The 23,510-nt window shown below is 37.8% G+C and overlaps 1 protein-coding gene across 3 annotated transcripts in view; it reads right to left on the bottom strand.

Moving 5' to 3' along the window:
* Positions 1-22,454, bottom strand: part of ASCC3 (activating signal cointegrator 1 complex subunit 3) — a 253,171-nt gene extending 230,717 nt beyond the window's left edge. Inside the window, exons 1-4 of one of the 3 annotated variants that reach the window (XM_088053260.1) lie at positions 22,318-22,454; positions 7,780-7,923; positions 6,940-7,090; positions 3,504-4,087 (exon numbers count right to left, since the gene is read on the bottom strand). In XM_088053260.1, the coding sequence (XP_087909386.1) occupies positions 3,504-4,087; positions 6,940-7,090; positions 7,780-7,869 (825 nt within the window). In that variant the 5' untranslated portion in view covers positions 7,870-7,923; positions 22,318-22,454. Of the gene's footprint in view, positions 1-3,503; positions 4,088-6,939; positions 7,091-7,779; positions 7,926-16,907; positions 16,928-22,050; positions 22,089-22,317 lie in introns of those variants that run through there. The other 2 variants (XM_088053258.1, XM_088053259.1) reach the window with 2 other exon arrangements.
* Between the last annotated feature and the right edge of the window lie 1,056 nt (positions 22,455-23,510).

The raw sequence follows: 23,510 nt of genomic DNA, 5'->3' as shown, positions 1-23,510 counted from the left end.
CTTATTACTTTTTCTCTATAGGAATTATTTTCCTGTTTTGTTATGAAAAAGGGATAATGTACCTCTGCCTTAGTGTAAAAATAGAGAGAGGTATTTCCAAAACAAAATCCAGAAAAATTTTGCAGATAAACTAGACAAGAGTTCACAGAAGAAAGACACCTGTCCTCTAAGAATAGCATGGTTTAATCAGAGGGACTAAACTCTTCCAACTTTTTCCTAGTTACCCTGGGAGATGCTAGGTGGCAAAGCTGCTAAAATGATCTCTGATGGTTCAGTCTTCATTCATCATATACTACTAAATGAGGTAGGTATTGAATACTAAATTTTAATCAAATATAAAAATAAAAAAAACAACAGTTATTGGCCAAACCCTGTAGCTGGTGATTGGATTTTTCTTCTTGTTTTTAAATAATGATGTTATTACTGCATCATTACCATCAAAAAAATACATATGCTCATCAACAAAACCTGACACACCATGGAAAGTGTGTAGCTGTCATTTAGCTTTACTATATGTCCCCAATGAAAAACACATGTCCCAAACACTTAGAAAATAAGTTATAACTCCCATATCACTCCAATCATAACAATCAATTTTCCTCTAATTAAGAGTCACCAGTGATATGCCAGACAAACAAACTGTCCCAAAGGAAGAGTGGAATGTTCTTAAATAGTGAAAGCAAAGAACAAAGTATTTCTTCTACCTCGCCAACCTCTTTAAATATAAACTACACACTGCTGGAGAAAGCAACTAATTTCAATTCCTTGTAGAGCTCATTAAGTAGATAAAAACCCAAAGAGTGTATATGTGTGCCTACATATCCTCTACAAAAAGACCCCAAAACAGAATGCCACCCCATAAATGATCTAAACTGCTCATATTCTCAATAAAATTTGTTTAAGGACCAAATGAAATTGTCTTACACCAGTCTACTCGCCAATATCCTCACCACAATCATGTTTGTTTCTTGTTTAATAATAAACAGAGAGTGGTATCTTCCTGTTTTAAAACATAAAAACATGTTTTATAGATCTGGATTTTTATCTATTATTCATGAAGAATTATCCTTTCATATCAATAGTTCTTTTTTGTTTGGTTTGGTTTTTGTGGGGTTTTTGGTGTGGTTTTTTTTGTTTATTTTTGTTTGGATTTGGTTGGGGTTTTTCGGTTGGTTATTTTTTTGGGGTTTGGTTTGGTTTTTGGGTTTTTTTGTTTATGAAGAAAAAATATATTTTGTAGCTCACAGACACTTAAGCTTGTATTCATTCCACCAGGAAATGTAGGATATTCAGTATGCATGATCAATCAACTTGTTATGCCGTCTCACATGGTAAGCCTCTGACCTAGTTCTAGAAATGGGTTATCTTCAGGTCTAAAAGCACCATCTGCTCTTAATGATGGCACCAAAACAAAATTACTGTAATAAGAAAAATATGTGTATATATATATATATCACTAAGTGATAGTAAAATCCAAAGCCCAGAAGAAATTTTCAAGTAATGACTATGCCTACAGAGAGCATAATACAAATGCCAGCTAGCTTTTAGCAAAAGGTGATCATGTTCAAATTTGTTGTACTCTCTCCTTGACCCCCACATTGTGCAATGAACAATGAAATAAGACTGTTGCAAGGAAAGGAAACAAAGGGGCCAAAATAATGAGAATGTGGAGATCTTTTTTTTATTACTAGGAGTTTTTAAAAATCCAAAATAAAATGCAGTTTTCAGACACTTCAGGTAAGAAATCCTTTTCCTCTCTGGTGGTGGAAATGAAAGAAACTATTCTTGCTCAGTTAGTTTTCAGTTCACTGGCATGCAATTTTTTCATTTTCTCAAATTAAAACTTCTGTAAAGCCATCAAATCAGAAATTTTGCCAAGAATTCTTTGATCCAGGAACTAATGGAAAGGAAGTTTTTATTGATGACCTACATAAAAACTGATAGCTTGAACCTTCTGCCAATTGATTTAGCAATCCATTATCATCATAAATTTGCAAAGAAAAAAGTTACTTCTTGCTTCAAGCCAAAGGTTTAGAGCTTTTCCTTTAACATTTTACAAATTAAACTCAAGCATTAAGCAGGCATTATGCAGAAGTATGGAATTATTTCTGCATATCCCATAATGATATTGAAAATGTCTTCAGTCACTAATCTAGAAAAAAAAATTAAATCTTTATCTCTGTACAATTAGTAAACTTCAGACCCCTCTGACAAATATACTTTTTTTTTGTATTTCATTTGACACACAAGTTTTTTATCCAATCTTCGTATCCAAGACCTGTTCAGTCTTCCATTTTCACATGTCTTCCCTCAATATGACCAACCAAAGTATGAATCTGTTTGCAGACACATATTAAGGTATTATTATTCAAATATATTTCAATGCAGAAGAAATTAGATCAAATTCCATTTATATTTAGAATCTATAAGGAAATATACATGTCCAGAAAGCTCAAATGACAGCCAAAAATGCGGTCCACTGATTACTAAATAAAAAATAATAGGGCTTCAGAAACCATACCATTGCACATTAGATAGCCATACATAGTTATCTAAACCTAAAATGAATTACACAGGTTCTCTTCTCTATCACCTACTGTTTTTATTAAGAAGAATCTGCAACTGCAATGGCAAAATTCCTGTAAACTTTCACTATATTGTCCTTCATAGGACTGTCTATTCCTACTATCAGTTGCATTTCGATAGCAAATTTTCAAATTTAATCTTTCTGAAAAGTCAGTTTGAGAATTTAAGCACTGGATGTTTTCAGGGAAGGAAAGCAGGGCAAATTAGGAAAAATAAACATAACAGAAAAGTGCATGGGGAAAAAAAAATTGCAGGAATTGCAGGAATTCTTCCCCTTCCCCATTCAAAACCAGCTCTCCCTTGCCTAAAATAATCCAATCATCTCTTGTGCACACACCTGGAAAACATCCTCTACTGGTATAATCATGTTTTTTTCCCTTTCTACTCCTATGCTTATCTTTCAACTCCAGCAACTGTTACCTCTCCCTCACATTTTCTCTGCCCTTCTTGTAACAAACCCAGTCATCCCCTTTCCTCATTGAAAGAAACAGACGTGATATAACAAAATTTCAAAACAGCACCATCTGCTTAGCCTTCCAGAAACAGGGAGGCTCTGAAACTGGAGATGAAAGCTGTCCAAGAAAGTTCAGCTTGTCTTTGCAAGTTCCTCACACACTTATATGCAGCTTAAACCGGGTTCTGCTTAAAAACAAAGTATGAAGATGCTGAGCAAACGGCTACAAAAAAAAAAAAAAAAAATCCTGTCCATTGTGGGGGAAAGAGATTATTCATATAAAACTGTTGCCGTACCCTTCTTCTCCCTGGTAAATGACGATGCTGCCATTATATTTTCTCAAGACAGATTTTTTAAAAAAAACAATGAAGACAGCAGTTGGATAAAGTACATTGGCATAAACTAATATGAAATTATCCTATATTTCTGTAGCATTCAAATATATGCAGTATGGTTAATGTACCTCATTTTGAAGTTCATCAGCGCTTTTGGTAGAAGCAAGGATCTCATACAAAGTGCAGCATAGGTCTTCTGTTGTTGGCCCTCCAGGGTTACCTCCTTGAGATTCTTTCAGGTACTTTCCAACTTCACACCATAAAAAAGAATCATCTATTTTTTCCAAAGATTTGAGATTAGATTTCTCACCACAGTAGTTCTGTAAGTGATTCAGCTGGTTATTCAAAAATTTGTTATAATCTAAGCTTATATTTTTCTGTGCATCAGTCTCACCATTCACAGGCAGCTCTTCAGAGTGATCCAAGTCATGCATGTCAAATGAAAACACTATATTTTTACCAAACAACACTCTGTTATCACCATTTTTCTCTTCAGCCAACTGTGTGAGGGCTCTAAGCTGCTCTTCAGAGAAGTGAGAGGCAATCCGAGATGTGGCATTACAAGCTGCAGTAGCAGATGATGATGGAAATGGCCCAAACATCTGCTTGATCACCTTTGTCTCATCATGGCCAACATATTCTTTCCCATGAAATGTCTTAAAAAGAAAAACAGCTCCACTTTCAATTGCTTCTTGTCCATTTTCAGCTCCAACTGTAAACAAAATCAAATGTAACTTAATACACTTAATACTAAGAGTGTTTCATTACCTATAATGTAACTGTATTAAAATTCTTGCCCTAAGTCTCATCACCAGAGATAGCAAAAGAAGACCACAAGTAAGAATTGTTGCAAGGTGCTGGATTATAAAAGATATTCAATAACAAAGCATCTGTCTTCATTATCCTTTTACATACTAAAAATTTATAGCAAGAATTATCAGCACTTTCTTATCTAAGCTAAAGAAAAAAACTTGCTAGAGGTCTTAAACTCAATTGTATATTTATAAGCCACTTAACATTAACAAATTTCCACTTTGTCTCAGTATTTACCCACTGCCTAATCTGAATATTCATAACAGAAAAATATAAAGAACTCAGCAGGGAATTACTGAATTCTTGTAGTAATTCCCAGTAGAATTACTCCTAAGTATGTACTAAGTTAGAAAAATTGCTCAAAAAATCTAAAGCAAATAAATGTATGAATTTAGATTTCTATCTACAAAATATGTTATGCAAACAAACCATATATTATTAGATAAAAACATAAATGTATTTCTTACACAAATATTCACAAAGGCAGTCAAGGAAAATATAAGGAAAACTCCAAGCGATGAACAAGTAAGTCACTTCTTACAAAATTTTAAAAGTCACCAAGCCTAACCTAAACAAAACCAGCCAGCACTCTGGGGCTTTTACTCATTTTAAATGAGGACAACTAACAAAATTTTTTTTACTTGTGACTTGATTCAAATTAGATTAGGTTTAACACCAGAAAAAGCAAGGGGTTTCTTTCCCACAATCTAACATGAAAGAGCAAAAACTTTCTAGCATAAGCAGATGGAATAGGGCTGAGTAGCTAGAAATGTAGCATATAATTAAATGGAGGAGGCTACAAATTCAGTATTTAGCTTGAATCTTCCTGTAGTGCACTTTGAAAAGCTATAAAGTTCAAGGAGAGGACTGGAGGTGGTATTTACAAGATAATTAGATACCTACATATGGAAGATATGTGACATGAAGATGCACACATATAGAATAGATACGTAAAGAGGTCTCAGATAAAAAATGTTTTCAGCCCCTCCCTTTTAGCATCAGCTATATAGGAAGCACAAAAAAAACCCCTACATCTAAAAACTTGTAGTTTGTCTGCTCACTCATACAGTCCTAACATACAAATACATATTATTTAAAGTCACTTGTCTCAGAACAGAAGTAAAGATTACTAAACCAAAAGAGAAACTGAAGGATTTGAGAAAAATCTCTTAGGTTTAGCTTACTATGTGGTACTTCTCCATTATCGACATCTCCTGTTTGTGAAAGCATCTCTTGAGAAAATACAACTCCTTACATCTCAACAAAATAAGCCAGACAACATGGCAAGAGATGCACTACTAGAAGCTACTCTTGTTGGTTTTTTGTTTTGTTTGCCAGCCAACATTTTAGTCCAGTACCTCTTGTGATTAAACTATACACAGTAGATGTTTAAAACAGCTTTCTCAATCAATATCTATTATTATCAGTACAGATTGCACCTTCTCCTACTAACTTTATGGACTGACAGTTGGTACAAACCCATCCCCACCTTGCATGACTTTCCCTCAAGCCTTTTGTGTTGCCAGCTGAAATCTGTGGAGAGGTACCTGGGTTAGGGCAGAGAAGTGGCCTTTCCCAGAGGCCTGTCTCAGAAAGACAGCAGCCGTATGCTTAAATTCCAGCCAAAGAGGTTAAACATCTACTAACAGTACTAACCAGAGTTTAAAACTTTTTGTCAGTGATTTGAGAAATATTCAAAAGTATACTTCTGATGACTCAAGAAAGCAATAGCCATTTACAACAATTAATAGCTTTAACAGGCATCTTCTGCAGCACAATTGACTACCACCACATGTTGGACATGAATAACTTGCCCAGCCTTTTTTGAAAGCCTTGGTTTAGATATTGGCTTATTTCTCAATTTACTAGGTATTTTCAAAAAAATACTCAAGAAATAGAAATGTAAGTGTGGCAGGTTAACATCTGTATTGCAATAAAAATCTCTGGTCTATAGAACCAAAACCAGGCAAATATATTTATTTTTATTAATTCTCTCTGTCTTTTTACAATGGTTCTATTCAAGATATTTGAAAAATAATCAGAAAAGGAGGAAATATACCTATGAGATTGAAAGGAAAAATCCTTAAATATGTGACAGCAAGAGCTTGAGCCATGCGCTCAGTTTATGAGCTGATGAAGTTGAATTTTGCTAAGAGCGAAAGCTGTATTAGGTTTAGTCTGTCAATCAAAACCTAATTTTCCAATCAAAATTAATCAAAATTATTTTCACAGGTTCTTTGCCATAATGTATTTCAGTATTAAAAGTTTAATTCCAGATGAGTGAAATATATTTTTATTTCTCTCCTAAACACCAAACACTTCAAGCAGAAAACATTTTTTACATTTTTATCTGCCTGCACAGCAGTCCAATTTTTCATTATACCAATTATGTGGAATTAAAGCAGACAACATTAGGATTGTTCTTTTCTTAAGAGTACTGCTATTCTGAAAGAAGCAGTTGGTGTTGCTTAATAATTGTCAATCACAAACCATGCCACACTCTACAAAACAATACTATCAAAAAAGTAAGAATATCCATATAACAATGGAATCTTAAAATAAAACAGAAGACCGAATTGTGTGTATGTGCATCAGATTAAATGGAGTTCCAAAGATATTTCAGGGTAAAATTGGCATCAAGGTAGAACCAAAATTGTACTAGTAAAGTATGCAGGCAGAAAGCAACTTGAACCTGCTCCCACCCGCAAATAAAACAATGTATTATTAGACCACTACAGAACAAAAACACACCTATTTGTTTTGCAGCTTGTAAGATAGTTTTTAAATCGCCATTTACAGTTTGGTATTCTTTTTTGTCCAAATTGTCATCAACAAACTTCTTTATCTTCTTCCAGGTAAGATCCGACTTCAGCAACTGGGCATGTAGTTTTGATCTTTTAGTCTGGAAATGAAAAATATTTGGGCTTTTTAATTTATTTCAAATTAATATATGGAGGTTCCTTTAAAATTAAACACCACATAAGAACAATTCCTTCTAATTGCATTCAGTCACTATATGGTACTGACTGCAAGCACTTTTCCTTTTACCTGATCTTCAGACTCTTTCCTGAGTGTATGAAAGGATACGCAAAAGCACACACACTCTTTCACTACTTTACTCTTTCCAGAGCAAAATTCTCTGTAAAGCCAAACTCTCGCAACTTCAAGAGATTTACAGTTCCCAAGATTCCAAACTCATTTCACACATTGCCACAAGGCATCTATTGCTTTTATGAATTGTTTCTCAGAAAGCAAAAGAAGTACCTAAATTCAGTAAATTTAATATTAGAAGGGAAATTTTTGGCTTCCCAGCTCAGACCTAAAAGCACACCAGCCTTGCCCAATTTCTTGAAAGACAAATTAACACAACCAAGCAAGCTTTTCCATATAGCACATCATGATTGTAAAGGCTAAGTATAAATCACAAAGCTATAGCAAATTTAATTTTGACTGAGGACACTATGAAGGAATGTACAGGAAACTTTACACACTGCCCTTCTTGTTTGCCGACTCTTATAAAATAGCAATGCAAATGAAGAAAACAAATGATTCTTACTATAGCTACGCTTTGTGAAAGTAAAAAGGCCTTACCGTTAAGTCAGCTAATTCTTCACTGTAATCCTCATGTTTAGTGACATTTGAAAAGGAGCGTAAAGCGCCTGTAAGACGAGGCAAGGCCATCTGTTACTCATTCAGTGATCCATAGGATGAGAAATCAAATCCCAGTTCAAGTACCTAGATGAGAACAAAACAAATAGCATGGCTTTATTAATGTAATAAATACAAACTCGCATCATGAACTTGAAAGACCTTTTCAAGCTAGCAGCGCTTGGCTGGAACTTCAGTTATGCCAGTTAAAAGAAACTCTTAAAATTATGATAATCAAAATTCAATAAAAGGGAGGTGAAAGGCACAGAGCAGAGGCAAGAAATGGTAACATGCAGAGGTCACTCAGCAGGTGGTTCTTTTCTCTCCTCCCTGCATAAAAGTTACCGGCAATGAGGCAAAGTGGCAATTATTTCTTTAGCACCCCTAACACTGAGTATGATAGTGAAATCTATATAACTGAACTTTAGCTCCCAATAGCAGTAAGTGATTACAACCTACGGGAAGATTTCCTCTGAGCTAGCCCATGCTGGGAGCTTTCAGGTCATTAACAGCCTCTGGCACTGATGCAGAGAGAGGCATCTTTCTTGACAAGTGCTTAGCCATTTTTAACCAGCAAAATATGGGAAAAAAATTGTGGCAGGAAATAAAGATTGTCAAAAGCCTAGCACTGAACTATTTATTATAAGAGATAAATGGAATAAAAAAAGGCTACTGGAAAACTAAAAACACTGTGCCTTGGGATGTTTTCATCTCACAACTGGGAGTGCACACACTTAGAGCAGGACTCTCTTCAGAACTACAGCTTATTTCCGTGCAGTCTTATTTCCTCTGTGGATCAGGTTCCTATCTATGCACCAAAACACAGCTGTTCTCTGTCTGAAATTGTACTTCTTCCAAGCCTCATGGTTTAATGAACCCTAATGCACAGCTCCAGTTTCTGATGGTAGCAGATAAGATACAGATTTAGATTATTTTTCAAACAATTAATGATACCATTACAAACCTAATGATCTGCATCATTTTTAGCATGCCTGAAGATCAATGTCCACCCAGAATTTAAAGGACTTGTAACAGAGTTAATAAAATTACTCCCCCCGCCCAAGTCATATCGTACAGAACTCTGCCTTTATCTAATTATCCTTAACATTTTCCCTTATTTAATGACTACATTTGTGTTTTAGCTATCAACTTTGCAATACAGCACAAAAGAAATCCAGATGCAGCGTTCCAGTCACAAAAAGAGAAATGTCACTGATTTGTCAGGTCTGCTTGTTTTCCCACCTTGCATTGAGATGCTTTTTGAGAATGATTTTACAACAGCTGATATTTTGGAGACAAATGTTATAACAAAGAAACAACACAATTTGGAAATACAAAATCTTTAACTGTGAAGGGCACAGAGAGCATGTGTTCAAGCCTAGAAGCAGACAGAGCCAAACATCATTGCAGCTTTTTTGATATATTCAGTGAATATATGACATGTAATTCATACCATCATAGCTCCTAGTGAAAATAGCCTGTGAACATTATAGTCACCACTTTAGAAGGGAAGCAATGTCTCCAGACTTTGAGGGTACATCATTCTCACATTGGTCTAATGACAGAACTGCCATTAGCTATTAGACCTAATAGGTCCTACATTCAAATACCTTCTTCTATAGCTTTATGTGCCTTTAACAACGTAACTCTAATACTACTTTAATTGTCCTTTCTGAAATACCATGCGCAGTAATTTATGAAAGTTAGAACACACTTATAAAAAGTTCACTTTTCACACACACTTATAAATTTCAAAGCATCTCCAGCAGGCTCATTTAATAGGAAACTGAATTTTAAACAGATATTTCTTTCTCCTTTATTCAATTCCTTTATTAACAGCTCCTGAAATAGAAAACCTGAAACACCAGAAAACAAGTGCACACTGCCCTGAGCACAGGCATGGCCAAAGAGCCAAATCCAGCCCTACAACCCTGATCCTGTACTAGTACGTGCTGCTCCACCCTTGCCTGTGTGCTTTCAGAACTTGCGGGTGTCTGAGGGGCCCGGTTTGGCAGAGCAGTCGCACAAGGCTTCTCATTTCTAGTCAAACTTCACACACCCCCTTTGCTTCTCATACACAACACCCACTCTCAGCAGGGCACCACATGAAAGCAAGAACAGCTAGTAAACAGAATGCAGGGGACAGGTGCAATCAATTACTCCACTGTTAATACAGAAAAGGTAAACCTTCTGAACTTTGGCTATTATTCTGCAACATATTAGAGCCAGCTCTAAACAATAAATCAGAAATCATGTGGCCCTATAAGATGTAGTGTAAATTTATATTTGTTTTTTAAAAATACATTATATGCCTTCACATAAAGCTTCCTTATGTAGATACCTGCCTGCATCACACTGCCTTTAGAGTGGATCAGGTACTCCTTGTCTTTCCACAGCCATCATAAGGGTAACTAATTCCTTCTGGTTCAAGAGAAATGTATCTGTTTGCCCACAGGTGGATCTGAAACATCTAAACTACCAAATGATCCTGCTAAGATCTGGTGGTTTTGGAACAAGGAATTAAAAGGCAGCAGCAATTAAATCCTCTTTACCAGGGCCCACATATAAAAGATTAACTTTTTCCAGCCTCCTACCTATTCCCCCTAAAGAAAAGTATGAGAAAGGTACCATCTTAAATCATCTCTGTAGAACAAATGGAATGGAATTTAACCTTCATACCAGTGTGACTTCACATGGTAAAAATATTTCTACTCCTCTCCCACCCCCATTCAAGTCAGGACATTTTGAGTGCATTCTGCTAATGATTCCTAGAAAAATCTCAGATTTCCTGCCTCTTTTTTAAAACACTTAACTTTCCACCAAACTTGTTCGTAAATCAAAAAGAGCAATATCCACCCTTCTAAAGCTTTGTGAAGATGAAAGTAACTTTTAAAGTCTTATTTTACTTCTTTTAAAAACAAGTGTGATTTTAACACTGAAACTTTTTATAGGAGAAAGCAAAACATAAAGATAGATTATACTCAGAGTTCAGGTAAGCAACATTGCAAAGTTTATTGTTTGAAAGTAAACACGAATCATAATCTCAGCAGGTTTTTATTCATTAAAGTGAAACATTAAAAAAAATTCTAGCAATACCACAAAGGTAACAAAAATTACTAAAGAAGTTTTCCACTTCATATTTTCACCCAGCAGCTCAAGTTTTCCTCCAATTCCCAGCCTTCCTATGTTTCTAATACAAGCAAATAACAGAACCATTTCTTTCTCTTCTTTCCTGAAATATTTCAGAGATTACAGTAAAAGACACATCCTTTTGAAATTCACTGAATTACTATGCTCTCTAAGAGACCAAACCAGTTGCCCAGTAGGGCTAAGAGAAGGTGAATGCTCAGATCTGGTACGTCATTGTTCAAGATGAACAGAAATCTTTCTTTTCTTACAAAGGATGGAATAACATAACATTAACACAGCTAAAAATCATAGGTAAAATCCACAGTTACACGATCCTAAAGTACCAGCTTCTGTAGTCTATAATATTTCACTTTTTATTTGTCCTTTAAGACTTTACAGCATGATTTTGCTTCAAGTATTTACTGAATATTAATCCATGTTCCCAGATTTTGCTTATATTACTTATAATTCTTCCAACTATTAACAAGTTATATTGCAGTCTATGTAAACTTGCAATTTATAAAACCTAAAGCTGTTATTACTAGTAACCAATCTAATCAAAGAATATTATAAAGAAAAGGAGGCTTTAGACACTGGCAGTGAATAGCAGGTTGCTATTGACCACAAAGTATTTCAAATGGCATTTTCTCTTTCACTTGAGAAAGTGGAAACATTTCAAATGAAAAAGAAACTAAAAGGGCAAAATCCCACCTACAAGGCTATACAAAAGCTAAATGGACAGTGAAGTAACATTTTTTTACATTTTAAATATATTTAAATCAAACAGTGAGACCATAACGACACATTAAGACATCTTAAATTTATCAACACATTCAATATTTTACTTTACACGACTGTGTAAGAAGACTTACACAGTAACATTAAGTTTTACTGATATGAACACATTTTAGAATGGCTACAATTAACTTCAGTAGCTTCATTAATGCAAAGGTAAACTTGATATTTTATTTACAAATAAGACTCAATATTTAAAAGAACCCACATACATTCTACTCGTTATATATCCTTTCTACATCGTACACATCAAAGGAAAATTATTAATTTTTTTTATTTTATTCATTATTATTTATTTATTTATTATTTTTTTAAAATTTATTTTAAAGAAAACACTTTAAAGAAAAAAAAATGAAACCATTAGATAAAAAAAGCTATTTTGGATCTCTGAGAATATATTTTATTAGATTCAATAAAATTTCTTATCCAAACGTGTTTGATGCCAACAGTACAAATACATACCTAACATCAAAGTAGTTAGCCAGGGATAATAATGGTTTCATAATGTCTGGGACATAAATCAGAAACAGCAGGTGAAAGCATGACATTAAAACAATACTATTTTCTGACTTTGTATTTTGCACTTTTACAAACAGTGCTGCCCGATGCTGTAACCACTGTATGCTTTCAGACATCTCACTTTCTACAAAAGGCCCAGACATCACCCCGGAATTCTCTCAAGTTGTCTGGGTCAAATATTGCTGGTCTCCAGTCAAGACTGGGTCAATCTTTAAAAGGGTGACAGCAAGATTAAGGAATATGTACTCAGGAAGAAACAGTGGCTTCCTGACACACGATACTCACTTCAGTGAATACCAAAATTCAAACAGGTGCTTCAGCATAACAAGGAGGCATAACAGTGCCTCTGTGTGCCATTGTTCACGTAAGAGACAATTTCAGCATCTTAATTACAGAAGTCACTAAACAAAAAACCCTAGAAAATCAAATAATGGAATTACAAGTCATTCAGTCAATATAGAATTAACCCTTTTAACATTTTTTCATAATCTTAGCCATGCATGTGATTAAACACCAGCTGCCTAACACTGTGCCTACTTGCATCAGCTGGAAAAGCATTTCCTGTGATTATGCTCAATACTGTTCTGGGATGATGTCAAACGTGACTTGGCTCAATAATGTGTTCATTTTAGATGTACTTTGGGATAGTTACTAAAGATTGCTGTTGTTAAATAGAAAAGAAAAAAAAAAATAAAACAACCCTTTCTTCAGAATAACTCATATTCCTTTTCCAAGAACATAAAATGTAATTCAGCTGTTAAGCTGCAAAATGTCTTTAGTTTTACACCTCATCACCTTAAGTTCCCTGCAGCAAAAGACAAACTGTGTCCCATGCAACAGAAACTTTGAGACTTGCCTTACATGTGGAGATGTACTGTAAGCAAATTTCGAACTTCAAAATATGTATCATGTATGTTCATTTAAACATGAGGCATAATACAAGATAGGGATGGTGGAGGTGTCATTTGTTTAGTTTTGCTTTCAGTTTAATAGGAGGCTCCCTGTGCCTCTGTTACACACTGTGCCATCAACAGACATTCAAAACAACCTCAGGGGTTATCTTACTGCATTCCAGAAAGGCTATTCACTAAAGAAAGAAATGTATGGAAGGTAAATAGGGATGTATGTGTTCAAAAGAAGGAAAGGGAGGATGAATAAAAACAGGTAAGTGGGAGCAAGAAAAAAAGCTTTGAGTTAATGACAGCTAAGTAACATACATTGCATCTCCCTGAGGATGGCTGAGAGGATGTGGGATGCACTTCAGCAAATATAAGTGCTATAACAATACATGTATAATACACAGCTGCATAACTGCTGGGCTAAGAGCATACTGGAGAACTTGTTCAGATGGTAGTAAAAGAAAAAATCTCTCTGACACGTTTCTGTAGTGAATAGCAAGCACATCCAAGGATAAAGCCCCCAGTGGGAATTACTGGCCTTTACGAGGTGTAATTCTGTGAGGTTTTTAAGGCCTCACAGGGATGTATTCAAGCACTCAAATCACTTACCATATTTATAGACAACTAAAAAAAAGCCTCAAATACTGTATTATCCCCCAGTTCTAAATAACTGGATGCTTATTAGCCACTCAACACCATAATTATCCTTCATAATTAATGCTGATTTCATTCAAAATAGGGTTTCAATAAGCCTCAAGGTGGGAACTGGATCATTTTGTATCTGGAGCATTCTCCCAAATGTTTTTGAAGGAAACACTAAACATCCCTTTTGAGAGAAACATAACATATTTAAGAATTTACAACCGATCTCAAATGCAATAAAATAAAAGACTAAGCCAGGTACACTAATCCTTAAGACCCTGCCTGTACATTATTACTCAAATCAAAACAGAGAGGTGGCATGAGTAGGATTGCTGTCTTACTTCTTATTAACCACTAAGTCATTCACTTTCTTTACAGCCGTCATTAGCAATGTTCATACTACCTGCAAAGACAGGATGTCAGTTCTGAAGTAACTGTCTTGCCAAACATCAAGATTCCTTCTCGAGGATTTTTTTAATAATTAATTATGGCTAATAAAATCTTTGCATCTTGAAGACAACGCACAGTAGCTGTGTAAGCACGGTGCAGCTTGTGCCAAGATTCACATTTAATCTTACAGAAAAATTATTCTATGAAAGCACTGAAGCAGGATTTCTCATTTAGAGAAAACATTTTTTTTTTTTTTTTGTTACGCAATTTTATCAATAAAGCTAGTAATAATAATGGTAATGCTGGCAATCTGAAACAGATAACCTGCATGTACTAAATGATAAAATTATTTTTCAGAACAGAAATATGCAGTTTTAAATAAGAAGCTGTAGATTCTACAGCCCTTCTATTAATAGACAAGAAAATTAATTTGTTATTAACTAAAAGTATGGAAAAGGCCTTCAAAAGAAACACAGATTCTGGCCAACTTTGGCTACCATTAAATTAGAAGTTTCCCAAACTACCAGCTATAAATAAAGTCATCCTATTTCCAGCAGCTTTTGAGTCAGACTTTTTACCAATGGTTGCAGTAAATAATACAGAAATATGTAGAAAATGACTCATTACATAAAATAAGAAACAGATGGCATTGTCCACACAAATGCATCAATTTAATTAAAATAATGCAAGTGTATCATGCAATTTTAAGTGCTTGCTATGTTTTGGAATATTTTAATTTATTGCATTTATTCAATTTTTATATAATGTTTGTAGTATTTTCTAAAATATGTCCTTTATGATTTTTCTATGATTCTGTATGTTGTTTGATACCTGCCATGATTTTTGAGAAGGGAAGGACTAAGAAAGTCATGACAGTTTGCAGAAAACTCTCTAGTTTGTGTCTTTCCAATAATACACAGCAACTGGAACCTGAAAGCTGTGTATTTTATCCATAATTCTTCTAAAAAGTGTTTTAATTCTGAATACACTACACTACCCCTCAGTTTTTCTAACACTCTTCCTAAAAATCTCTGTCAGCATATATAATAACTTTTCCAAAGGTATGTCCATATAAACAAGCCACTCATGGTCTAGTAGTCCTTTTATCCTTACTGGATCCTTGTGACAGCACACTGAAGGCTCAGTCCAGCTCAGCAGTTAAAAAGTTACAAGTTTTTATTTCCTATCAGAAAAGCAGACAGAGCCACATTCATAAGGCAGCTCACTGACCTAATGTGGCCCAATACTGAAGTGTGATGAAGATGCATAGAGAGTCTCAAAAATCAACCTATAAAGACAAGCTTTTCAGTCCAAATCACGCCAGCCTTTTGGGGATGCCTTCCCCTTCAGAGCTTCCTCCTACTGCCTGGAGGCAATACTACCTCCTCCCCCACAAAGAGAGCTTAAAGAAACCCAAGGTAATAACAGACACAATAAGCTGTCCCAAGCCAGACCACTGTCTGCTTGGTTTAGCTAACATATTACTTAACTTGGTAGGTAAAAAGTCAGAACTTCAGCCTAAAAATTTAAGCAAAAAAATTAATTCAAGGTCTGCCTTGTATTATATGTATTATATGGCCTGAAAGCATGCCTACTTCAAGGCAGAGTCTTTTCTACAAAGACAAAAATAAGTTAATTAAAAATACATTTAAGCAACACTCAACTATTGTATAGATACATGGCCACACAAAGTAATATTATTAAAGGCAGGATCCCTTGTCCTCTCTTCAGAGCTCACATGCCACACAGGCACTTCAAACAGCACATCAGCTATTTGATGACTAACAAGCAATAGCTTTCTAATTGATAATTTATCATTAGTGCAGTTTAGAATTATAACTTAAAAATAAAAAAAAAAGTAGTGCTGCAATGTAACAAATGCAAATTAGAATCAAAACTAACAAATGCTGCTGATCCTTCCTGGACTGTCTGTAATGTTAACTATATATGCAAGAGGCTATTTTGAGAAACACACCTGTACAATTTCCTACAGTGAGGAAATCCCAAACAGTCCTTTCAAAGCTTGCAAACTTGTCTGCTCATTACATAAGAAAATAAGGGGAACATAAATTGAGGCATAATATTATTCTTGGCAGATATAATAAAAAGGAAAATAGCCCCATTATGTCTCCAGTGATTTGAGGAGGTTAAAACAGTATTTTTCCAGCTGTACATTTTTTTAAATGGCTGCATTTCTTGAGTCATAGTCACATTCTGCTGGAATGCATGTAAAATTTTTTAAGACATGTTTCAGAAAATTGTACTGTAAGCTAATACATACATACATATTACACAAGAATCTCCCACTGAACAGTTAAAAGCCTTTGAACAACTATTATGAGTATTTAGCATTGAACATGGGCTTCCTGTTCAGATTTATAGAATCAACTTTTAAAGAGGCCCCAGAAACAAAAAATGCTATCCTAACAAGAAAATTATATAACCAAGCATTTTATTTATGTTCATGTTTTGGAAGCGATATAGATGTGTACCATATGATGTCATGCTCAGCAGTAAAAACTCTGGGAAAGGAGAAGCAAGGGGTGTGAGGAACAAAGACACACATCCAGGCTTATGGGGTTTGTCTTCCCAAGCAACTGTTAAATGTCTGCTATTTTCATCCTCTCTCACAGCCAAAGGGAATGAATGAGAGATGGGAGGGAAGGGGGCATTTGGCTACTGCTGGGGTTAACTCACCACAAATAATAAATTTCTTACAAGAAATGGAAGAGAAGACTTTCAGAGTTCTTCTTTACTCTTCCCTAATCTGTTAAGGAGAGGACACATTAGAATAATGGAATCATTAAGGCCGGAAATACTTCCAGAATCATCAAGTCCAACCTTTTACCAAATACCACCACGCTCACTAAACCATATAATGAAGTGCCATGTCTACTCATTTTTTGAACACTTGCTCTCCCTTAGAGCAGCAGTTTAGGCTGTCTTCCGATTTCTTGAACAAATTCATCAGAATCCAGTTTCCAAACAGAAACTCACTAAGTGACACAGATCAGCAGTCCTCATCAGTTTCAAAAAAAGGAGCAGTTGTTTAAATGGCCATCTGGTTTACAGAATATATGAATGCAGGCAAGTAAGTCACAACTGTACAAAGTCATCTACTTATTTTCACAGCTTCTCAGAAGCCAGTTTACAACTGAAGTTGCCAGCTTTAAAACTGAAATTTGCTCCACAATTCACCTGACAAATGCTTCAACCACCACCCTATCATTCCACAATCATCTATTCTTGCTGTAAGACCTATTTATGTTTAAGATTCAGGCCTGTAATATCAGTCAGTCTATTTTTTAGGCCAAACATCCAACATGCCTTTGGGCAAGCAAGAGTAACAGATGGCTCAGAGTAAACACATGCTTTAGAACAAATGATGGTAAAGTATCATGGTAAAGTCTAGGGAAGTGTATAATTTATGCCCATAAGTTCTGCATACAATGAAAGGGGAGAGCCAGCAACTTTTCTATGCCTAAAATATCAACTAGGTAAAACAGTCTGCACCTTCCTTTTAAAGTTACTTTTCTGTAGCACCCACTAGATTTAACAAGACAGAAAAAGAACAAGAGTTTTATTTCACATATCAGAGCTGCACTCAGCAACAGGTTGGCCACCAAACTCTAGCCCACATGTTTATGTACTAAATAGAAAACAGAAAACACCAACTGCCCTTTCTGCAACACTTAAACAGTCCACATTGCTACTGAAGCCTAACCCTTTCTTGGTTTCACTCCAGTTTAATGGATTTTCATTGAACTATACACAGTTGTGTTCAACATCAAGAGGAATATCTATATCTAGAATAAGCTCAAGAAACACCCAGCATAGGTATCTTTCACACTACTGGTTAATTCAGTGAGCACCATTACCACAGAACCATAGTGTGCTGCTATTGCTTCTTTCAATAGTCACAGTTTTAGGTGTTTGTGCAGTGCTGGGGTGCCTTGGCCCTGGCCAGCAGCCATGCTGCTGCTTGCTCAGCCCCCACAGTGGGACAGGGGAGAAAACAGGAAGAAAAGAAAAAAAACCCCCAAACTTAGAGGGTTGAAATACAGACAGTTTAATAGAGGAAGAAAAGGAAAGATAACCCACAAGTGAAGGAAAGAAATGCTCACCACATCCCACAGGGTGACCAATGCTACAAGCTCCAGTTTACTAATCTCCGAAACCCAGACAACTTGAAAGCAAAAACCACACCCTTTCTTCTTCCTCTACCTCTGCTTTTGTTTCTGAGCTTGACAATACACAGTACAGCACATCCCACTGGCCAGTTTGGGTTTACTGTCCAAGTTGTGTCCCTGCACAGCCTCTTGCTCACCCCCTTGCCAGCTTGCTGGGCAGGGAGGGTGGAAGAAAGCTTTGATGTTGCGCAGGCCAGAAACAGCCAAAACACTGTTGTGCTATCAACATTGTTTTAGCCACACATCTCAAGCACTTCAACGTGATGAAAGTTAACTCCTAAACCGGATACAGGAATGTGCTCACATTGGCATTGTGCAAAGAGAGGCAATCAAATTCCTCAGAGAGAGATGAGCATAAAGAATGCCCTGACTGTACATCCCCTTATGGGTTTTGCTTGCAATAAACACAAAATTGCTCCTTTCTGTGATGTGATGAGGTATTTAAAAAGCAAGAGGGGCTAAATACATGACTGACTATTGCTCATAATGTAAGAATAAGGAGGTACATGACAAAACTTAATAGTTTAAGGTAAGAATAATAGCAAGTAGAATGCCTTTCCTACAAAGAACGTAATTAATTTGGGAATTAATTGCCACAAGAGGCCAAAGTTCAGGTATGCCTAGATGAATTAATAGACATCAACTACCTTGGTAGTCTCTGAATCAACAGCTTAGAAACAGATAATCAGTTATTTAAATCATGGATTACTAAAAGATAATATGAAAGTGAAGGTATAATTGGATTTGTCTTCCCTTTTTTTTTTCAGTAGATCATCTGAAGCAGTAGAAGCTTCATAGAAGCATCTCCTACTGGCTGCTACAGGAGAGAGACACTAGACAAACGTTTTCTTTGAAAATAGAGCTACAGGGTGAAATGACAACAGATACTGAGGATTACAATTTTGGATTTAGGAGTCTAATGTCTCTCAGTCTGTTTCTGGGTCTTACCCTTGTTTTCTTCTCTTTTTAGTTCAGATATCAGCTGTCATACTTGTAATAAACATCCAGCTACACATTATAGGTCATTTGTTAAACTGCTTTTGATTAGATAAGTTTATCTGAACTAGAGAGTGGATTTTGATCTCAGTTCCCTCTTCAAACATTAAAGTGTAATTCGGTTTAAGAAAATGTGTAGGCTAGAAAGTGCTCAACACTAACTTCAACAATTGTTACTATAGACAATTTACCAGGAAAACAGTAAGCTGTTATTTGGAGTAATGAGGACTTCAATTTTCTGTGGGGAAATTTTGTAGGAGGGAGAAAAGAAACTTCAGCACACAAAACACCCTTACGAGCTAAAACTAATCCCACCTTTAACATCTTCCAAATAAACTTTTTAACTAACCAGCGAAAGATAACATGTGTCTTTCCTTCCCCCAACCACCTCCACACCCCATTAGCATCTTCTGTAACTATGTAACTGAAGAGGGATGAACCATCCAATAATAACACGGACCAGCCTGAGCTCAGTTCAGTATTTATAAAGGATAACATTTTCAGAGAAAGCACTGTCGGTCAATTGGACCACCAGAAATACACACCAGCCTTTTAAGAAGGATGAGTTTTCTATTAACTCTGTAAAAAAATATTTTTGAACTATAAATGTTCTTCCTGAAAACAGAACTAACACTACACAATAAAAAACTGAAAATTATACTGAGAAGCAATGGACTGAAAGTTCTTTAGAGGCCAAATTACAATCATCTTGATCATATAATCACAGAACTTGTAAGGCTGAAAGGGACCACAGTGGATCATCTGGTTCAACCTCTCTGGTCAAACAGGCCCATCTTGTAGACCACAAGATACAGTGCAGACAGTTCTTGAGTATCTCCAGTAAAGGAGACTCCATAATCTCTCAGGGCAACTTATTCCAGTGCTCAGTCATCTACACAGTGAAGAAGTTCTTCCTCATATACAGGCAGAACTTCCTGTGCATGAATGTCTCTCCATTGCCTCTTGTCCTATTGCTTGGCACCACTAGAAAGAGCCTTGATCCATCTTCTTGACATCCTCTCTTCAGATTCACTATCTGAATACACACATTTATGAGGTCCCCCCTCACTTGTCTCTTCTTGAGGTTGAACAGACCCAACTCTCCCAGCCATTCTTTGTAAGAGAAATGTTTCAGTTCTTTAATCATCTTCATAGCCCTCCACCAGACCTGCTCCAGCAGCTCCAGGTTTAGCTTCAAACAAGTTCTGTAAACAGAACTGTCAGAATAAAAACATTGTCGTTTGACAATTTCTTGCCTTCTCTCTGATTCAGCAGAAGTCATGACCTAAGCTCTTCCAAAGACCAAGCTAGCTTTTAGAGAAAACTGAGGTCTAACATGTAAACTAGTTTGTTTATACAATGCATAAAGGCCCTAGCTGGGAGTTGGTCTGTATTCCCATATAAATGTGACAAGAGTTCCTCCAAGTATCTACACATATAATTCCAAGACGATGCAAGTTTACTCTCTTCTGGCCAGAAGCAAGTCAGATCCAAAGGATAACATTTTACTACAGCATCTGCTGAAAAGCAGCATGTGTTAAATCAGATTCACCACATCACTGTTATCATCAATGCCATCTTTAGATGAAGGACAGTTTGCATCTGACCTGATGGCTGGTTTGGTTTTCTTCCTCCTAAAAATTTAGCTCTACAACCTACCATGTGTACATACATAATCTTTGCTGCACTGTCTCTGAAACTTCCAATATTTTTTCTAGTCATTGGCTACACTCAAGTCTATCATCGGGAAGGTAACTAAACATGACTATTAGATTTCTTCTCTGCAGAAGTTACATTTTCTGGTTTCACTTCAACAGTACTACTTTACAGCAAATTTTTAAAAAAGCTGCAAGACTTATAGGGTCTATACCAATGTTAGAATTTTAAGAACAACAAAACCTACATTCAGAACTCATACAAGGTTTTAAGCAAAGGTATTACTGAAATTCCAACATGATACACACTCCTGAAGCACCTGAAGTGCAAGCCTTAGGACACTACAAGCCAGTCATGTGTTTTATAAGCAAAGCCGTCAGTTTACCACTACCAAGCAAACCGAAGAAGTACCCGAAAGGGAAAAACACTATATGTCTATATGGTTTTTTCGTTCTTCATTTCTCGTTCTATTTATTAATACAGGTAATAAGTACAGAAAGTACATTCGACACCGGTGCGTTTCCCACTTGACCAGTCCCGTCAGTGCCGTTCCGCATCAAAGCCCAGCAGCGCACGAGAGGAGCACACGGCACCTGGGCCTTCAGGAGCGGCCTTGCATCACCCGCCGCGGTGCGCGCCGGGGCTGGGGTACGGCCCCACTCCGCCAGCCCCGGCCCCTCAGCCGGCCCTCTGCCTGCCCCGCCCGCCGGAGGCAACTCGTGGCACCGGCTGAGGCCCGGCTGCTCCCGACAGCCGCGCCCCGGCAGCAGCGCGGCGACGCCGCCGCCGCGGGGGCTGCGGGCAGGGGCCCCCGCAGCGGCGGGGGGGCGCCCCCCCCCGCCTGGGCAGGCCGGTCCCGGCGGTCCCGCACCCCCCCAGGGTGCCGGACCGCGGCTTTGCACAGGTGGCGGCGCAGAGCAGCGCCCGCTGCGGGGCCTCCCCGGCGGCCCCCACGCAGCGCCCGCCCGACCCCCGCCCCCCGCGCCCGCCGCGCCCCTGCCTTACGGCCCGCCGGTTTCGCTGCCGCCAAGAGCCGGCGCGGCGCGACACTGCCGTACGGCGTGCGGGCGGGGCCGTTCCCGGTCCGGCCCGCGGGGGCCCGCAGCGCCCGCGGCGGGGCTGCGCGGCTCCCCCAGCGCCCGCGGCGGGGCTGCGCGGCTCCCCCAGCGCCCGCGGCGGGGCTGCGCCGGTGCCGTCGGCTGGTCCCCGTCGGCCCCCGCCGGGGTCTCCGTGCTCCGCCGAGCCAGCCCCGCGCTCAGGCCTACCCCGGCTACAGGCCGCGCCTCCGCCGCATTCTCTGTTCATAGAAAGCGAGTCTCGCCGAGGTGCCGCGGCTGCTAAGCTCTGTGCTCCCGCCCCAGTTATGCCCGGCGTGGGATATGCCGTGGGTCAGCTCCCAGCAGTGTTTCACAGAATCACAGAATTAATTACGTTGATAAAGAGGTAATCTTTACTAAGTTCAACCTATGACCGAACACCAACCACCTTGTAACCTAAACCACGCCGCCAGGTGCCATGTCCAGTCTTGCAAACCTCCATGGACGGTGACTCTTCACTTCCCTGAGCAGCCCATTCCAGTGTCTAATCACCGTTTCTGCGTAATTTTTTTTCCTAATGTCCGAAATAAACCTCCCCTGGCACAGCCTAAGGGTGTGTCCTCTTGTCCTGTCAGTGGTTGCTGGAAGAGGCTGACCACCACCTGGGTACACCCTCCTTTCAGGCAGTCTTAGGGAGCAGTAAGATTCTCCCCGAGCCTCCTTTTCCCAAGGCGGAACAACCCCGGCTCCCTCAGCCGCTCGTCTTAGGACTTTGTGCTCCTGTGTCAGTGCCTCGGGCTTTCCTGGATGTGGGTGTCCATGGCCTTCAGCCCTCAGTGCTCTTTAGCAGCTCATCCATCCCCTGCACACTTAATTTTTGCCAAACCTCAGTGTGTGCCTGTAGAGCTATTCCACACTTACTTATTCAGTTTTATGATTTTTGAAGCCAGCTTTTTAAATAAGTGGCCTATGTCCTCTGTTGTGTTAATACTGTATATATGTGTAAGGTGAGGCTTTTCAATACAGATATTATCTTCTAGATGTTTAATGGACCAGAAGCACCAGACATTAAATGGAATGAATTTTATTAAATACAGATGACTTAACATAGACTCAATATGTGCCTCAGGGAAAAAAAATATCATTTTCTTCAGTATGTACTATTTTTCTGGAAGATGTATGATGTGTGAAAGTGATAGAAAATATTGATAAAGACTTTATCTCAAGAAAATTGCATTCCCACTACATGGAAATCTATGTCTGTGTTCAATTTCTACATTTGCTTAAGAGTCAATGGAATGGCACAGGTTCTTTCCATCTCACCCTGAGATCTAATGAATTGTACAGTAGAAGTGCCAGTGCTTCTCATTTATAAGTAAAGGGAGCATGAAAAGACCAGCTGAGGTATAGATGTATATATA

Source organism: Pseudopodoces humilis, chromosome 3 (genome assembly GCF_049639895.1).
Source record: "Pseudopodoces humilis isolate 2021_Gansu_Grassland_sample_001 chromosome 3, ASM4963989v1, whole genome shotgun sequence".
In the NCBI taxonomy this organism is placed as follows: domain Eukaryota; kingdom Metazoa; phylum Chordata; class Aves; order Passeriformes; family Paridae; genus Pseudopodoces; species Pseudopodoces humilis.
This window is presented reverse-complemented; position numbering and strand designations above follow the sequence as displayed.